A 20,343-nucleotide genomic window follows, 5' to 3' on the forward strand; every position below is an offset into this window, starting at 1 on the left:
TCATGTCAGAATGGTGGAACATGAGATTGCTTAGAGAGAAGTTGTCATGTCTAGACTGCCAAGCCACACAGAAAACAAGCCAGTCTTGCTAATCAACACCAAACCTGGCCTGGAAAAGCACCTCATCAGCCATATGTTCTAAAAAGCTAAGTACTCTTTGTTCTGGAATGTCCATGGAGATGTTCACCACATCCACCAGATTTCTGTTGGAGCAGGATCTCATGGTCCACTGTATATTCTCATATCATATTCTACACAACTCTTCTAAATCATTTTGTCCCCTAGTTGTCTAGCAAGGCCGTTGAGACTAACCAGAAAACAAGGACAAGATTTTTCCTTAACCTATCAAGCTTCTATTTTTTTTTAACATTAGATTTGACCTAGGAACTGCTGATAGAATGTATCCTACAACCATGATCAATAGCTTATTAAAAAAATGAATCAGTAGCCAAAACAACTGAGCTCTGGAGACTCAAACTATCCTGTGGCTCAAGTGACTTCTGATCATTGGCAATTCAATTTCAATTAAAATAACACCATGTAAAACATCTTTGAAAAAAAAAACAAAACAAAACAATGAGAGAGAGAAGAAAATACAGGCTGTTCAAATCCTCTCTTAAATTCACAAAGCATATTAAGAAAATAAGTCAGAGAGGTCCTACATAAAGAAACCTGTAGACCCTTCATATCAGTGCATCCCAAATTACTTGACTTCAGAAATTCCTATTCGCAATCTTTATAAGTAAGCTGAGTGTGGGGCTGTGCACCTATATTCAACCCCAGCAGTTGGGAGATAAGGGAGGATGGAAGATCCTGAGTTCAATGTGACCTTCAACTACACAGTGAGTTTAGTATCAGCCAGAATGACAGGAAAACATGTCTCAAAAAAATTCCTTGCAGATAATATTCTAGAAGGATTTGTTTGCCGTAATTTTGTGTAAGTAGTTCATTTGCTGCAAAGAAATTTCCTTCACTGTTCTTGACTTCCATATGTCAAATACCTACACCAACACTAGAATTTGGGGGCCATGTGATCAAATCAAAGATGGCTTCATCAAAAGGCTCAGAAAGTTGGCTGGTCCCCAGTGTGCCTATGGTCTGGGACAAAAACTTAAGTTTATCTATTTGCCTCCAGCTGGCTGCCTCACTGCAGTCCAGGGAATTCAATTAATTGTTGAATGAATAAAATCATTACCAATTTACTTTTTTTCTTCCCATGGTTTCACAATTTGTTGCTTTCCTCCATTTTCCATCCTGCTACACATTAAATTAATGCCTTTATTGAACAGTCTGCAGTAACTCTTAGTTTTCCGTCCTGGGAGGACAGAACAAGCTCAGCGCTCATTAGTGTGCGTGCCCAGTTCAAATGATTTGTCTGCTGCACACTCCCTTTCACGCTCCAGAATGGTCTGGTCTGATCGTTACAGAGCTCTTTAATCTTTCATTTTCTTAGACTAAGCTCTACAAATGGCAATGTTTCTTGTCCTGTTTTACTTCATCCTTCAATTTAAAAAAAAAATGAAAGGCAAGTTTACCACACACTCTTCTAAAGTAGCACTCTGAGGAACATGATTACAGGCTACTACTGTGCACAGGCCTAGAAGAATTAATTTCATTCCTTCAAAACAGAATGTATACCTCCAGGTTATCAGGTTACTGGAGCAGATGCTTTCACTGCCCACAATCCACTGCCAACACACGGTGGAGCAGGACACGTCTCTGTAATGCCTTCTGACCACCATTGGTCCCACAGCGACCATCAAACACGGTGGCACACTGGAGACTCATACAGAATGACTGCTATGGAGAAGATGCCTGGGCTTCATGAAAGCCATTTTTAAATGTTTCCAGAGAAGACTGGGATTGATGGAAGAGCTCATGCCTAGCACATGTGAGGCCCTAGGGTCTATTCCCTGTCCCAGAAGAGAGACAGAAGTGTTTCCTGAGAGGATTGTATTTCCTCCTGCTGGGCAGTATGTCCAACTTCAGTGATAACTGTTTCTTCTTCGAATTCTCCTCCTCTTCCTCTTCTACTTCTTCTTCTTCATCATCTATTTTATTTTCCATGATTTGTTGTTGTCTCTGGGAAGCCTGTTCTTTTCTAATAAGAGACAGAAAGGGAGTGAATCCAGAGGGGAAGGGATGTGGGGAGAGACCGGGAGGAGTGAGAGGAGGTGAAATAAGGAGAGAAGAATTCTTTTCTCACATGAGAAAAGAATCCATTTTCAATAAAAGGAAAAAAAAATGTTTGCTTTAATCACAGTACTTGTTATTCTAAGATGATATTGTGTGTATTTGGCGAGATAATCCTCCAGCACTGATTCTAGCATCACCAAGAATTGGATTTTCAGAAGGGGGGAAAAGAGATGTGGATGTAAAATTGATGTATAATTTGTAACAAATAGGAAATATCTGCATCAACTATGATATATTTTTTGTTAATTGAAAAGTCCTAAAACTAACTCAATAGCAACCATTCCAGTACATTATCATAGTCTCTATGAGCTGACTTGGTGCTTAAGAATCAATGGGGATGAGCTTAGCTGTAACTCACAGCACTGGGAATATGGAATGTGAAGAGACCACCTTCTGAAGCCAGGCAGGAACCTCAGTAGAGCAATAGGAACACCAACCTACTCACAAAACTTTCAACCTAAAATTTATACTGTCTACAATAAATGCAGAGACAGGAGAGGGAGCAGAGACTGAGGTAATGGGCAATAATCAGCCCACCTTGAACCCATCTCATGGGCAAGCACCAATTCCTGACACTATTAATGATACTCTGTTATGCTTGTAGATGGCAGTCTAGCAAGGCTGTTCTCTGAAAGGCTCCACCAAGCAGCTGACTTAGAGGGATGCAGAGACCTACAGCTAAACAGTGGACAGAGCTTGGGGACTCCTATGGAAGAGTTGGGGGAAGGATTTCTGGCCCTATAAGGGATAGGGACACCACAGGAAGTCCAACAGAGTTAACTAACCAAGACTTATTGGGTTCTCAGACTCTGAACCACAAACCAAAGAGCATATATGGGCTGGAGCTGGCTCCCAACCCTGCACATATGTAGTAGATGTTCAGCTTGGTCTTCTTGTGGGTCTTAAACAATCAAAAGCTGTTGCCTGTCCCTGGGATATGTTCTTCTAGCTAGACTGTGTTGTTTGTACTCAGTGGGAAAATGTACCTAGCCCCATAGACTTGAAGTACCAGGGTAGGCAATACTCAGAGGGTGCCTCCACCTTCTCAGAAGAGAAGGGGACTAGGAGGGGACATATTGTAGGAGGGGTGACAAGGACAGAGAGTAGTTTGCAGGGTAAGAAGTGAATAAATAAAAATAATTTTCTTTTAAAAAAGGAACAAGAGACGTTGATGTTTCATTCCAGGCATGCAGGAACTATGCTAGTGAAGCAGGTAACAGCTTATATCATACCCAGATTAAAACAAACAAAATGTAAATAACAATCAAGACAAGAGATCATGAAAAACACAGGATTCATATCTATAGGACTTGGAAGGCCACTGAATGGGCTCTCCCTGGACAGAGGTAGGGGATTTACAACGTCAATAAGATAATTTAAATGTCTAATCTCATGAGTTAGTTTTTTTTTTTTAATGTAAAACAGTAGCCTTTAGGTGAAAGTTAAGAAAGTAAGTGCTTAATGAATATATGTTGATGTAATTGCTCTGCGTTGTAATGCTAAGTGTGGGCAACTAAAGCCTGGTTGCCCAGAGATGAGAGAGTCTGCATGTAGACCCAAGTGACACTATGTGACTTTGCCCCCAAGTTATTTCTGATTGGTGAATAAAGATGCTATAGCCTATAGTTTAGCAGAATAGAATAGATAGAGTTTAGGGTTTCTGGGCTTGGGGTTGTCAAAGAACCAGGAGGGGTAGGAGAGAGATGGCTCCATAGGGTAAGAATCATAAAATAATAGCCATATGGGTTGATTTTAAAAGCAGCCCAGATGAAACGTGACAAATGATATAATGGATTATTGGTTGGGAAATAGACATAGTAGCATGGAGAATAGATATCTGCCCAGCTCTTGTGCTGATTAAGGCTTATTGTAAATAATAGAAGTTGTGTCTTTTATCCGGGAACTGAATGATCAAAGGCAGAGTAGAAGTCCCAGATTGAGATTAAATATTTTCTACAACAAATATAATTAAACATTTAGCATCAACTTTGCCTTTCTTGTTTGTATACCAAATAAACCGATGGGCAGTTCCTCCTGAAACTGTAGAAATCACAGAAAGAAAAGAGCCCACTTGGTAATCCTTGAGGATGAGCAGGAATCCAGACTCTCTCTCATGGCAAAGACAAAGAGACAACCTTCCATGTGGGGGTACACATGGCCAGCTAGGCTGCAGCCCTCTCAACAGCTCAATGGATTGAATTTTAGGCTTTTGGCTCTATGACTTACTAAAATGTCAAGGTTCACTAAACATGAGAACTGATCCCCCAAAACACAACCTTCCAAAGCCATATCAGAAGACTTTAAATAACCTAGACTATTCAACTCAGGTTTTTAAAGGAGAGAAAACAGAAGAAGCTAACAAATGAGGGAGATTTAAAGGTAACCACAATGCCCGAGCTTCTGTGAGCGTGGGTCAAACCAAAAGGAAAGAGAAATAGAGGATCTAGAAACTGCGTAGGGGATCAAGAAAGTGCACCTCTGAGCAGTAAAAAGAGATGATTAGGACATTTTCCGTGAAAATGACACTGTAGCTTTATAATAAAAAGCAATAATTCTTATCTGATAGAAATACATCTTAGGACATTTAGTGATAAAATGAGGAATGGTATCAGCTTTAAGGTAACTGAAGTCAAGGGGTAATAAATGAAAGATTGGCCTTGAGTTGATATTATCAAAGTTGGTAATAGGGCCACTGGTATTCGTTATATTTGTCTTTTGGTTTCTGCTTTCAATTTTATAAAAAAAATGTTCTATCATGTTCCTAGTATAAGCATGTAAAATAAGAATCAGATGTGAGTCCCCGCCCCAGAATTCAGACCACGAGGCCTAAGTCTCTGATAAAACCCAAGGAAGTGTTTTTTCAACAGAATACCTTAGTACAGAAAGGACCATGTAAGTACAGTATATTTCTAACCAGTGAAAATATACAAGGTGGGACTGAGTATACACTGAGAGCTTGAATTAAGATTCAGGATCAATCTGATTTGGTGGCACGTTGACATTTTCAGTATTTTCTTAAAGCTTAAGCTGTTTTAAAATAGTCAATAACTGTTGGAGAGTCTAGTTTCCATTGCAGTGTGCTTGTGTATTATGCATGGATGCAAAACAGAAGGGCTGAAGATGCAAAGTGCAGGCTCAGAAGAAAACCAGGAAAGGGCATTGGGAACTTGTCACTGGGCTTGGTGACCAAGGCCTACAACTAGCTAGATGAAAGCTGATGTGGTGAGACCACAAACATCAAGGTCTGCTTGGGACACTGAGTTCAACACCATCCTGGACAACTTCATGAGAACCTGTCACAAACTGAAAAACTAAAGGAAGACTGGGTACACAGTTTAGTGCTAGAGCTGTTGCCTAGCAGATGCAAGGCCCCAACTTCAATCCTCAGCCATACAAAACAACTAAAACAAGACATCATGTCAGGAGGAAAAAAAGGCTAAAAATATATTTATGCTAACCTTGCTACCATGGACAGAAGGTGAAGTTCCTTTAGGTTAGTGACAGAGAACAATTTTTCAATCAAGTTTTCAAGACGTAAATTTAACTAAACTTCCGGAACCATGCAGAGAGATCATTAAGACCACAATTCTAAACATTGCACATGCTATCCTTTCTGGGGCTTCAGGTAGGCTAATTTTATATGCTTGGGTGAGAATTTCTATACTGGTAGTCTTTTCTATAAGGATCAAATTCATTTGACTAGGAAGCCAAGAAACTGAATTAAACAAACGTAACATTTCTTCTGAGTAATATTTAACATTTTCCCCATTAATATGGCATCAGTCACCATCCAGACTAATTGACCATTGCTTCAGCATAAAGAGGAAGAAAGGTGCTTCATCAGACTTCCCCTTTCTCTAATCAAGAAGAGAATAATCAGCGAATGCACTTTCCATTTTGTCCACATCATCTGCCATCAAAAAAAATGGCACCTCTGCATTCGAAGCCCAATTTTGATTCTGATCCATGCAATTAAGTAATCAAGCCTTGTTCCTGGAATTAGCAGCATCTTTCTGCTTGTCTCGCTGTAGTCTGTTTTATGTGCTGCGAAGCAGCTCCCTCACTTGCACCCCTCCAGATTGGCTACCATCCCTAGCGTAGAATCCCATCCTGGGCAGAGCTGGCCCACCAAGTACTTTTTACATTGTCAAACTGATAATTCAGACTGACATGAAGGTAATTATTACTTTCTCTTCCTCCAAGCAACCTAGGTGGTATTTCCTTCTTTGTGAAAGAAATCACTGGATTTCTTTCCCTCCATTAATGTCCTAACCAAGTTCACTGGCAACAAAATCAAAGGAAAGCAGCAGAATAGAGATTGTCTTGTAGAATTTTAGAATTTGAATTCCCAACATGGAGCATTAGAAACTATTTTGTTTTAGAAGTAACCAAGATTAGTTCTATGACTATGGAATATGTTGAAATCTGGGAGACCAATTCTATTTTCTCTTTGGTCCAAAGATACATATTGAGCTAATGACACTAGCTGCTAGCAGAGAGAGGTTACAATAAATCCCAAATGGCCTGGGTCACTGCACCTGACCCTAATCTTAGGTGAAACCAGATTGAGAAATGAGAAATTCAGAGAGACTGTTTGATAAGAGGAGTTTAATCAGCATGTTCAAGACATGACACAGATTAAGGAAGCTCAAGGGTCAATCCTATCTGCTTTCCAACAGGAAATAAGTTACTAATTAAAGAAAAGTCTTGAAAAACGATTAAAAATGACTTTTTTCCCCTCTTAACAGACCTGTTTGTCACCATGGTTGAGAAGTCTCCTGGGTGGGCTACCTGGATACTTTTCACTCTTAGACAACAAAACTGACAAGACAAATTGTTATTGTAAAATGAATTAGATCCCTCAAAATGCTCATAGAAGGCTGTGGAAATTCACATTAGCAGAAAAATGGATGCTAGTAGAAGTGCCACCCTTCCCACCAGATGGGTCACCACTTGTTGGCCCCTCAGGAAGGACTTCTATTGGCTAGCCATAGGTTTATCTAACATTCTTAAGATACCTGCATACTCATCACATGGGACAATGAAATGCATACTGACATTATCATCTCAAGGTGATTGACAAGTGTCAACTAAGGTTCTATTGTGTGTTCTCAATGGAGCAGCTTTCATGCATTAAAGAAAATGATTAAAATTATCCAAACCCATACCCACAAAATTACTCCCTAGGGCAATGTGGCCATCTTGTTTCTATAAAATCATAAAATTGCAAGTGCTATGGAAAAATGCCTGGAAGTGCTTGCTGCCGGGAAGCAAGCTGTCTCTTGAGAGGCTCTGCCAGAGCCTGACAAATACAGAGGCGGATGCTCACAGCCAATCATTGGACTGAGCTCAGGGTCCCCGATGGAGGAGTTGGAGAAGGGACTGAAGGAGCTGAGGGGGTTTGCAGCCCCATGGAGGAAGCAACAGTGTCAACTGGCCAGATCTCTGGAGCTCCCAGGGACTGGACCACATACACAACCAAAGAGTACACATGGAGGGACCCATGGCTCTGGCCACATGTGTGGCAGAAGATGGTCTTGTTGGACATCAGTGAGAGGAGCTGCCCTTGGGCTTGAGGGGTTTCAATGCCCCAGTGTAGGGGAATTCCAGAGCAGGAAGGTGGAATGGGTGAGGAAGCACCCTCATAGAGGCAGGTGGAGGGAGGATAGGATAGGAGGTTTCTAGAGGGGAGACCTGGAAAGAGGATAATATTTGAAATGTAAGTAAAGAAAATATCCAAAAAAAAAGGAAAATGAATGAAAAGCTGGGTGGATTCACAAATAAGTGGGACTCAATAGGCACAATCTCAAATAGGATTTCCATCTAGAGTACATATGGACACTTATGGAGACACAGGTTTGCTTTGTCTTGCAATGATAACAAATAAATGTTTTACTTTGTGCAATTTTATTGACCCCATAAGCAAGAGTTGAATGCTATTTTTTCTAATTCAGTCTTACATATGTTTGATCTCTATATATTCTTTGCCTAGCATTTGAGAATCTTGAAGACTCAACCTCTTCAAGACCATTTTAAGGATTTTCAACATGCTATAGCAGGGTTAGGATTTGATAAACCATGGAACATTATTATTAATGCATTTGAGAAAAGAGATAATGTAATGGAAAGACATGTTAGAAAAACATTCTGAAAGCACTTGACTCCACCAGGTGAAGCCGTCCATTGCAAGGAAGGGCAAGATGAAAGAAGGGCATGTGCAGATCGGAATGTGCTAGTTGCAATAGTTGGTATGGACATATGAAGATATTAACAGAGTGGTTCATAATTTAGATCACAGATCTAAACTAAAGCATCTTCAGCGACTAAAGGCAGGGAATAATAATCATTGCAGGCCCACAGTCCAAATAGTACAAACCTCAGAAAGACAATCATAAATTCAAAAATCAGATAAACACAAATAAACAAACAAACAAACAAACAGACTGCCCTTTTGAGTAAAATGACAAGGATATAACTTATTTAAAAGTACAAGCTTTAAAAATATTCACTTTTTAAAACTATAGGTTTAGAGAAGTTACTAGAAATTAAAGACGCAGTACAATGAAAACATTAGTACAAATAATGTAATTGTTCACACTTTGTTGAGCTAACCTGTCTGCCTGCCTCCTTCCTTCCTTCCTTCCTTCCTTCCTTCCTTCCTTCCTTCCTTCCTTTCTTCCTTCCTTTATTCCTTTCTAATAGGGCCACTTACCAGGAGTGGCCTAAGGTAATGGGGATTCCATAATGATCTCCTTCTTCTCCTTCAGTTCCTCACTTTATGGGCTATACCTGAGCAGGGCTGTACTTATTAATGCTCACACAGATCTGTAACGTTTTAATTGTGTTAAAGTAGACCAAGAGAGACATGCATAGTGACTTGAGCTAAGCAATAAGATATCTGGCTTCTATAAGAAGGATGGCAAGTCAGCAAGGCTATAATTAACCAGAAGAATAGGTGTGGGAGCAGCATCCAAGCGGAGGGCCTGTGGGGAGATGGAACTCAGGTCAAATGAAGTCTGGATGCGAATGGCAGTGAGGTAGCAGACAGTGAAGGCCATACAAACAAGAGTTTGCACTTGGTTCTTCCTGCCACAGAATGTTAAGGAAAAGTGAGTAAATGGGGAGGTGCTCACATCCATTGGCTGGTTTAGAGTTTTAATGATCAATCTTGACTATGACACAGAACAGAGAATATGGAGCTTGGGAAGCAGATCCTTAGCTATTGCAAGCCCCTTAATTAGGAGGCAGGAATAGTTTAGATTAAAGCAGAAGGGGTGGGGAAGGAGAACTGACACTGAAAGGGCAGAATGGCTTGGACTAGCTGGAGTGAACTAAGATGTTCTATCAGCTCAAAAAGAAGAGTTATATGAGGAACCCAGAGGGTGTGTGGTCATGCACTTGGTTTAGGGAAAAATACTGTTTAACACAGTAGGCCTGAGACTGGAGTTCATTAAATGGTATCCTGCAAGGTTGCCCACCGGCTGGTATCTGGGGCCTTGGATATTGACAGTGTTCTCATTATTCCCTGATAAGAACTGCTCGCAGCACTTAAAGTCTTTGGGCACTGGGTGTGTCTGAGCACCTGCTTTCCTTCTGAGTGTTGGGACTTTGGAACACAGAAAGCACAGGGGCCTATGTGATCCACCCACCCCCACCAGCAATTTGAAGCTTTCAGACACCATGTCCCATGTGTCACCACACTCCGTTCTGGGAGAATGAAGTACTTTCCTGGCACCTCACGAAGGGAAATCTCTTGGAAGCGTGAGCCTGGTTTCTTCTGGACTTTGCCCCATGGGACTTTTCCATCTGCTGATTTTGCTTGGTGTTCTCTCACTGACGTTAACCATAGCTGTGAGTGTGACTGCACTCTGAGTCATGTGAGCCCTCCTAGGGATTTACAGAAATTGTGGGTGGTCTTGGGGACCTCCTACTAAGTTTCAAGTAATAATATTACGATAATATGGAAGACAGAAGTCAGAAGCTCACGGGTTAGCTCTTGGCTGGAGATCAAGACATGGGCCTATCAGTGATATGCATTCTCCCCAGACTCAATGTCCAGTACATCATGATATGGAGAACTGGAATGAATTCAATGAGGCACAAACTTAAGAAACTATCAATGTAGGTTACTTCTCCCTGGTTTTACTGACAGAGAGGGTAACATGCTTTGAGAGTTCCTAGACTTAGTTAGTGGTATAAACTAGTGCAGCAACACCAGGTCTCAAGTGAGTGGCTCTACCAGCGGTCCTGCTAAGCTGGAGTCTACCTTTCACAGATGACTCTTGCTTGCTTGAGAACATGCCACATGCTTGCAGCTTTCCACCATGTTGCATTTTCAATTAAAATAGCTAAATGAGGGGTCTTAAATGGATGATTTCCAAGCTGCTTGGATAATAATGCCACAAACTCCACCAGATTTTATTAGAGTCAAATAACAGTATAAACCAGTAGGAAAATGTGTGCCAACCACAGAAACAGCAATGCCTCAAACTCTTGGAGCACCGAACACTATGCAGTTGGCTGAGAAAGAACCATGTGGCTTCAAATCATTTTTAGCAATTACTATGCTAGCTAGTTCATTGTTTTTGGCAGATATGCCCTCCATAATGACAGAACTCAGCTAATTTTCACTTTGCTGATCGGCAAATATGATTCTGGAAAAACCACCCAGAGAGTTTTCATGAAATCTGAGGCAGTGCATCAAAGACATGAGTCCATTTGTTACTATCAGTCTTCAAAGGACAGACACTAAACATGCCACCCAACATGCATCCCAGGAAGTTCTCAGATGCTGATCCCAACCACCAGTGTCAGAGACAAAAAGCAAAACATTCAGGCCATTTTTTCTTTTCCTTTTTCTCTCTTTCTCCACAAGTTTTACTTTTAATTAACACACCAAAACTTAAAAATGTATGGGCAACCACATGCTATTCCAACATGTCCTCAAACATTTATCATCTATCTGTGACAGAAATACTCCACATCCTTTCTTTCAGCCTCTTGGAACGACCAATGTGTCACCTATGCTACAATCAGGGTTTTCTGTCTCAGAATACATAACTGCTTTCTCCTACCTAACTCTAACTGAGCATCCATTGATCGACCCTTTCCTTCCCTTTATCTTTACTTCTTAGAGTTGAATTTGCCTTTTCCTGGGTAGAAAAGAATATGTTTTCAAAGTTATTTACTATGAGATTCTCCAAAAGCATCACTGACTCTTAATTACTATGCAAAAAAATGAGCATGTAGTGTCTTGTCAATTTCCTCTGGTGATTAATATTTAAATGGCTAAAAGAAACCTACACTTCTACTCAAGTTTCATTTCTAAGTTGTGTCCTTCATATCTACCAAGAGGCCATCCGTTGAATGACAGTAGGAATATGTCTTTTAGGGTGATTTCAAAAGCTTTCAACTGGATAATCCCTCCCACAAAGAGAAACATCGCACCAAAGGAGAATCCCACAATGCATTAAATTGATCATGAATGATGTCCCTGAAGGAATGAAGGGATGCTAATTAGGATAGGGGGCTTCAGCTAGGTTCTGTAAGCTTATATATGTGTGAAAACAAATACTCTGTTGAATTCTCTGGTCTATGAAACTGGTGCTTCTAGATGTTTGATGAAGAGTTTTCTTAACCTTACAGTCTTGACGGTCAAACTAAACTTCCTTCATAGTGTTAAAATTGTCCACTACCTCAGCCAGATAAGTTAAAACCAATTCTACTACATGGGTCTGAATCTCCATGGCTTTTCTACCTGGTAAGTTTTGTCATCTTGAGAGGATAGCTTAGCAAGGTTAATATGAAGAGATGTTTTCATTGAACTTGAAATTCAACTGATTGAAAATATCCCTTGCTTAGCTATCTTCTAATTGAAACTGCTGTGAGAAAAAGCAAACGTAAACTGACCCAGTATGCTTTAAAATACTTATTCCATCTGATAACTGGGATACAAATAAGGTATGCTCTTACAACCTTGTATTCAAGATAAGGCTGCACAGGTGGTTGTTCACAGAGACTTCTGGACAACAGCATCTCGTCAGCAGGGAACTTATAAGGAATGCAATGTCTCAGACAATGCAGTGGGGAAAGGCGGGATGGATTGGCAATAGTCAGTCTCAGACCCTCCAGGTGACTCCACTGACAGTTTATGAACCACAGATGCAGAGAGAAGCCGGATCCTTGGTGCTGCAGGTGCAGAGATTGGCTGGAACACCGAGCTCTGCCCCTGCTCAGTAGGTGACCTTCAGCAAGTTACTTAACATTTATAGGTTTTAATATCCTCATCCATAAAGTAGCTATGATAATAATGCCTAACTCACTGTAACACTGGCGATAATCTACTACATAAGAGAGTTAGCAAAAGACTTGGTGTAACGTGGGGAAATCATTAAATGCAGGCAATTATTTTCTCTGCTACAGAGTGATAGCAAGTTTGCTCATTCATATATGCAATTTGTATTTATTCAGCATTTGCCACACATGCCCATTAGAACAACCCCACTGCCCAAGGTCCACTCCATACTAAAATAGAGGGCATAGCTGCCTGATGGTGGGGCCAAGACTCTCAAAGAATCAAATCTGCAAACAAAACTATACCCACTGCCTGAGGACCAGTGGCTGCATGTCTGTAAGTGACTGTCGGGAAGCTCTGACAGAAGAGCCACTTACCCTCAAGCCCTGTTATGTTCATATCAAGTCCTTTTCTGCTTTACTGATCTTCTTAGGAAATATAGATCATGTGTATTTATCTACATAGTCAGTGCATGTGACATGCCAGCCAGAAGAAAGGCAGAAGTTGATGCAACAGGCAAAGGGTGGTAATTCTAGTACTGATACTTCTGATTCCTGAATGTGGACCTGAACAGGGTCTGTTATGGTAGAGGAGAAATTTTACAACCATATGTCCACCACAAACACTCCAAATGCATGCTTCTGGATACAAGGAGGCTAAACCGCAAAGCTAGACAGTGGTTCTGTACACCATTTTCCAAGGAAGGAAAGAACTTGGGCAAAGCTTTTAAATAAATTAAAAGAAACATTCTGCCTTTTATCTCTACTCTGTTGTGACCAATATGAAATGACAAGATTGGTCTCTGGCCACTGATCTGGAGGCAGGAGTCTATGGAGACTCACCAAGTAGCCAGCCGACACTACAGCATGGAACGGTGCTTGGAGAAGAAAGAAATACATCTGCGCTTTAGCTAGACCGCTAATATGTCATCAGGAGTGTCAGGGAGATTGCACACTAGCCATAGGCTCTAAAAGCCTTCTTAAAGCAACAAATAAAATGATCCTGGTAGGGAAAGAAAAAACAGCACATATGATGACACATAGGTATGAATACATTATCTATGCTAAGTTAGGTAATTTTGTGACCGAGAAGTCAAAGCACAGTAATAATGATGTAACATGGGTACCAGGCACTGTGCAATGCTTTTTGCACAAGCTTTCATTGAACCTTGGCAGTCATCTCTGTAGGCCCGGTAATCAGCCTTGCCTCCTCTACTGTGCACACCCGAGAGGCAGTCCTCTGCAGCACAGAGCTGGGGCTGACTCTTCTCACTAATGAAATGAAATGAAACACTGAGAAATGAAAGAGAAAACTCTATAGGGCTTTCAGGGTTAGATGTAACATCATAACCACTTGATTATGTGCCTGGGGGAAGGCTAGAACATCACCAAGTGACACCCAATCAGGTTTTTGGTGTGGCCACTCTGGAGAGGAACCAATTGTCACCAGGAATCTGAGTAAACACTTTGAGAGCAGAATTGTCCTCTCTCGTGCAATCTTTTGGGCCTTCAACGGAAACCCCAGACATTGCAGAAGATGGCATAGCCACTTCCAATCAGCTCTGTACAGATTTCTGACCAGAGGAACCAATAAGATAATAGTCGATATGAAGACAGCTCTGGGGCTCCTGTCATACAGCAATAGATGATTCACATGGGTGAGCAAGGCCGAGTCACATGAGAATTTAGAGGAGAGTTTATGGGACTCAAATACAAGCATAATAAGGGAAGCCATGGGGGGTTGAATAGCTTTACAGATTTAAGAGTCCTGGCTCTCATTTGGTCACAAAATACCTAAAAGATAATCTTAGGTCTATAATCTGCCTCCTGTCCTTTTCTTTATGGGAGCAGTAGTAACTTAATAAGAATCTTTTAAGTATTCTAGCACTATGTTTATCCTGAATGGCATTTGTGGCTCTGTCTTGTTTTTTCATCCACTACTCTGTGAAGATATTAGAAGTTCATGATGGGCAGGATTAGCGTCTCTCCCAGGAGCTCTCATAGCACAGAGGTGGGGAAGGATTCTCTGCTCATTGGTAGGCTATGCATCAGCCTACCAGCGTGGCATCTCAATTCTACCAGGCTGAGTGAGCTTGAACCTGAGCCTCAGATTCTTCATTCTTATATAGCATAGCTCGTGTTAATACAGATGTATGTACAAAAACAGAAAAATGCTCACAGGGTGCTTAGTCCACTGCTTAGAACACAGTAGCATTCAGCAAGTGTGACCGAGCAGAATCATTGCCAAGTATATGCATTTTAAAGGACCCCAGCAAACCTCTTCTCTCAACCTTTCTCATGAGAGGCTGAGAAAACCCAGTGGAAAACAAGGAGCTCTTCTCGAAAAAGGACTGGCAGCCTTCAGTCAGCAAGTAAGCCTTGGTAAAAAAAAGAGGCAATTTGCCAGTGAGATGTCTTATAATGTAAAGGTACTTGTTACCAAACCTGACAGCCCAGCCCAAGTCACAACCGCCAAACCCACATGACAGAAGAAAACAACCTGACTTCTATGAGTTGCCTTTGATTTCCTCGTTGTTAAGTGTAAACACACACATACACACACACACACACACACACACACACACACACACACACACACAGAGAGAGAGAGAGAGAGGGAGAGAGAGAGAGAGAGAGAGAGGGCAGATGGAGGCAGAGAGACAGAATTAATAAATGTAAAATAAAACCAAAAGTATCAGTAACACAAAGGCAGGAATTCCATGACGCTGAAGTGGTAGCTCTCATCTTCCCCAGTGCTCATTCTCTCTCACTAGAACAGTGAGAAGAAGAGGGAGTGTGGTGTCCTACTCTTATCCAGGGAGGCAAGCAAAGGTAGCAGTGTGTCTTTCCTGGGAGAGGAAGTGTGACAAGGCAGAGACAATCCCCTCACCTGGCTTTATAAACACTCAGTCATATGGAGGCACTTTTCCCTTTCCACCTCGTTTCTAAAGTTCTTAAATACACTCCAGTGTTATCAGAACAGACAAAGCCCCATAGCTCCTGCGAACACTCATTCTGACATCCCTCCTCTGTGGTTCATCCCTTCTCTCTCAGATCTAGCAAGCTGCCATGTGTCTCTGTCCCCTCAGATGACCCTTGTAAAATCACTACTTGATTCCTGGTCCCTTTGACGTTCACATGGGGGGGGGGGATCCTTTCTTTTCTCTTTAAGCATAACAGAGCTCTAATGTAAGATTCTGCTGGGATTCTAAATATTTCTACAACCTTCTGTCTCTAGATAAGTCCAAGAAAATGAGTGTCGGGAGCCATACCAGTCACATTTCTCCACCTCCAAACAAGCATGAATCTCCAGCACTGCAACAGCCCGAGTTCTTAAAAGGATACAAATCAAGATCCAAGTGTAGTGCCTGCACTTAGCTAACCCTCAGTACAACAGAACAATCTTATCATCAACATTAAAGGCCAGAGTGCAAAATGGCTGGTGAAGCGTCCCACAATTGTGGTGGTTTGAATGATAGATAATCCCCTTAGGTTTGTGTATTTGAACACAAGGTTCCAGTTGGTGGCGCTGTTTGGGGTATGTTATGGGTCCTTTAGGAGGTACAGCCTGGCTAAAGGGAGGGTGCCACTGGGAGACTTTTGAAAGCTTAGTTTCATTCACCCTCTGCTTGCCATTTCAGACTGATACATGATCTCTGTGATTCCTGCACCTGCCGCAATGTTTGTTGCCAAGCCTGTCTGCCATTTTGGGCTTTCCCCCTGGAACTGTAACCTGAAATCAACTTTCTTCCATAAGACACTTTTCATCATGGTGTTTTATGACAACAACAGAGGAGTAACTGATATGAGCAACAGGGGTGAAGGGCCCAAAACACAGGAAGCCAAAATCTTGATGCCAGAAGAGAAAATGGGGCAAGCATCTAGAGGAGGCAGTCCTGTCCTGGGTGTAACATCTGTGGTACAGAGTACTGACCCAGAGGGCAGAAGAGGAAGGTGCTCAGCAGCCAGTAGGAATGAAAGGCCAGGATCCAGGAAAACATGTGAAAAGCATGTGAAATCCTGTGGCTGTGTGTCTTTTCATCAGTTGGAGACGTGTGGAGACGAGACAGGGATTATAAAACGTAGTGCAGTGGAAAACACCCTGGCAACACTTAGCAATAAAAATGTTCAAGAAAGAGAAACAGTGACAAGAGAAAAAAGGGCTTTTTACAGCTTATAGAGCAAAGTGGTGACATATGGATTCATGATGGAGAATGAGCAATGTGTTGCAAGCCATGTTTCACTAATCATGAAGCAGGAACTCTAAGACTAAAGAGGTGCATGTCCCAAGGAGGCAAGGTCAAGTGCACTAGCGCCTTGCTCATCCCAGCGAGTTCAGCAAGTTGCCCATACTGACATGCTTGCACCTAAACTGGCTTCCTTGAATGGGTCAAACATTTCCCAAGACACATTAGGTGACAAGTCAGATGACACTTGCTGGCAGAGTAATTTCAATGATGTGCAAGTCCTAGTGTCATCATGAACTCAGGGCACAGAGTTTAGCAGAGGTGAACACAATTGCAAAAAGGTCTTCACACACCACAGAACTGGCCACCATGGCTATAGCCAGCCTTCCTCAGCACTTACCATGTACCACATACTTGGACACCATGGCTATAGCCAGCCTTCCTCAGCACTTACCATGTACCACATACTTGGACACCATGGCTATAGCCAGCCTTCCTCAGCACTTACCATGTACCACATACTTGGCCACTTGGGATCATTGAAGTAGGTTGACTGGGCATGGCTGAGGTCATAATCCCTCTTGGTTCTTTTTTTCACCACTTGCTGTTGGATCCACTCCACCTTCCGAGAAGAGAGACATCTGGTGAGTGCTAAGCCTCCGTCACAGTTCACATAACAGAAATGGCAGGCCAAAGCATTTCCCGTTTTCTGTCAATGCTATGTAAGTCAAACTTTATCGTGACAATTAAAATCTCCAAGTCGATGTGACTCTCTGGAAAGCCAGTTCTCTTTTATTTCAATACAAGCAGACATTTTAGTCTTTTATAGACCAATAATTTATCTCAACACCAAGCCCATTTTTAAGCCTTTTTTTTTTTCCCGAAAACGTGTCACTCATATTTTCTTCTAAAGTGACAGGGATAATTTTTAGGGTGTATTTCCATTCATTGTAAAAGTTGGCAAGCTTTTTCTATAGAGGTTCAATACTAAATATTTCAGGCTTTGCGAGTGCATACCCACTATAGCTGTTCATTCCGCTCTTGTAGTAGTATACTGGAATGATACAGTGGTGTTGAAGTAAATTGTCATAAAGAAAACAGACTGGATCTGACCCATGTGCCTCTTCCCTTTACTATGAACATATTCTTAAGTATTTTGGCATCAGCTTTTTTTTGGGGGGGGGCGTGTTGTTTGTTCATTCCTTTGTCTTTTTGAGACAGCATCTCACTGTGTAGCTCTGGCTGGCCTTAAACTTGCCAGGGCCGGCCTAGAACTTGGAGCAGTCTTGCCTCTGCTACCTAAATGCTGTGACCACAGGTATACACCACTGCAGCTGACTAGACCTACATGGATTTTTAAAAACACAGGATGGTGGAGGAACACTACTAAGTGAACAACAACAACAACAACAACAAAAAGCATGCCCGACTCTTATCCCTGGCACAGACTACAGAATCGGTTTCTTGAGCTTTGGGCACCCTGCCAGCTCTAGACTTCAAAACCACAACATTCCAGAAAAGCCCTAACATTTAACCATGACCTTTGCTTCAACCATGAGTTTAACACAGCATTTGTAATCTCGTGGCAGAGCTATTATATAAGGATATTTTTAAAAAACAGACTATTATGGCAAAAAAAGAAAAAAGGAGGGGGCATCTCAAATGCAGGATTAGCACTGATGTCATTCTTCAACTTGAAGAGGAATGCTCCTTTGACAGCTAACTTTGTCACAATATTTTGAAATTTCCTATCTAGCCATTTATCTTTGTTTTTACAAAGTCAAAATTGGAGTAGGGACATCATATAGCTCAGGGCTATAATCCCTTATCTGCCCACACAAAGATTCAACATCTCTCTCTCCTACTTGACTAAAGAATTGAGAAAGGACACAAAAGTGCCTTTCTCAATCTAAACGGAGAAGCCAGAATGGACATGTGTATACATCACCTATTTACATGAACTATTTCACTTCTTGGTTCTAAACCATCTTTCTAAGGAATGAAGTCCTCTATGTTATTCATTCAATAAATATTAAGTGGCAGTTGCTATTCTGGGAATATGAAGAGGAGTGAGACGGATGTGAAGTTTTGAAAGATGTTTTTGTCAGAGAAATTTACCAAGTATTTTATTATTCTTAGATGCATAAAAATATAATTATCTCTACACAAGATTCTCAACACAGGCACATTTATGACAAGTTTGACTGTGCGACTTATATTTGCAAACTAAATCTAAACTTACTATTTATGTATCCCATTTGAACAAGGTTAAGCAGGCTCATATCTAAATGCTAGTCCAAAGAAGGCTTCAGATCCGTTTAAGTAAAACTTTTCAAAAGTAGAACCTTTATCGATTCCAAAGGGCCAAGGTGTATGTGCGAATATCACAGAATGTCATATACCTGCTAGTCACTAAGATATTAGTGACTAAGATATTAGTCACTAGAAATTAGGAGAATTTACTGGGGTGAAGCAGATAGTGTTGCCCCTTGTAAATGCATGCTTGTTTCCTGGTATGTGAACCCAAGTAAGACAGATGGGTTTGTAGGAGAGAGAAAACTAAATGGTAGTCATTTTCCTAGATGAACTGAGGTACTAAAATAGAACAAAATACCTTAAAAACAGCATCCCTTCTGGAAATTTACGAAACAAAAATGTTAGTTACATGGCGGACTAGCTTAGACAGTGACACAGCAGCCCAGCATCTGTGTTTGACTCTAAGTCAGTCTACCTGACCACAGGGCTGCTATATGCAAAAAGAGGCCCTGTGGGGTATTGTGTGCGTGTAGCATCAGATTCCATGTAATTTGCCTTGCTGCTTTATGGGCACGAGCCTTTGGCTAGAGAACAAGAAAAGCACCTCTTAGATCCCAAATTCTCTATGACTGAAATGTCCATACTTAACTATTTTCTACCCACCCACCCATCCATCCATCCATCCACCCATCCATCCATCTGTCCATCCATCCCTCTACAGCTGTCCTTAAGTTCTCTAAGGAGAACTCAGGGGCATTATATTATATACAATTTTATCTCTTGCCATGAAGCTTACTGCAAACAGAAAACACTTATTTTCATCCAACTCTACACAGCCCAGAAGAAAATAACATCCTTTCTCTCCACACACTTCACTTCAGTCCCATTACAAAGTGCAGGGGATTCAGGACACCTCCACCCTCACTCAGACCACCTCTCCCTCTGCAGGCTGAGTGGACACTGAACTTTCACTGCCTAACATCTCCATCTTCTGCTCCTACTTGACAAGCAAGTACACATTAACTGATGACTATGAGACGTCTACCCTACCCCATAAGCACAGCTAAAGTTGTATCTTAATTTCAAAATATGCCAACTTATTGCTCCTATTCATGGGGTAGTTTATCACCGACAGAAGTCAAAAGTTTTATAAAGGGAAAACATTATAAACCATTGCTTAAATGCGAATGGGAAACAAATGATAGTATCAGTTTTAAAATGTATCCCAACCGTAAGGAGGATACAAATTCTTTAGGTAATAAAATATAGTGGAGCTAATGACTGATTAAAACAGGAAGGAAAGAAACTGACCTCCAACCATAATAAGACAGCACAAACTAAAGGTGCTATGCCAAATCATAGGGGAAAAGCAGAGCACTCAGCAAATGAGTGTGTTTGAACAACAATGAAC

The 20,343-nt window shown here is 41.3% G+C and overlaps 1 protein-coding gene across 8 annotated transcripts in view; it reads right to left on the reverse strand.

Moving 5' to 3' along the window:
* The window catches only part of Pcsk5 (proprotein convertase subtilisin/kexin type 5), a 405,399-nt gene that overhangs the window by 302,565 nt on the left and 82,491 nt on the right, over nt 1–20,343 (reverse strand). For 7 of the 8 annotated variants that reach the window (XR_386446.4, NM_001190483.2, XM_006526759.4 and 4 more), the window contains exon 3: nt 17,185–17,298. Coding sequence is in view for 7 of the 8 variants with exons in the window: in NM_001190483.2 (NP_001177412.1) it covers nt 17,185–17,298 (114 nt within the window). In the remaining variant the exon portion in view is untranslated. Of the gene's footprint in view, nt 1–17,076; nt 17,104–17,184; nt 17,299–20,343 lie in introns of those variants that run through there. The other variant, XM_017318080.1, reaches the window with a different exon arrangement.

Source organism: Mus musculus, chromosome 19 (genome assembly GCF_000001635.26).
Source record: "Mus musculus strain C57BL/6J chromosome 19, GRCm38.p6 C57BL/6J".
NCBI classification, from domain to species: Eukaryota; Metazoa; Chordata; class Mammalia; order Rodentia; family Muridae; genus Mus; species Mus musculus.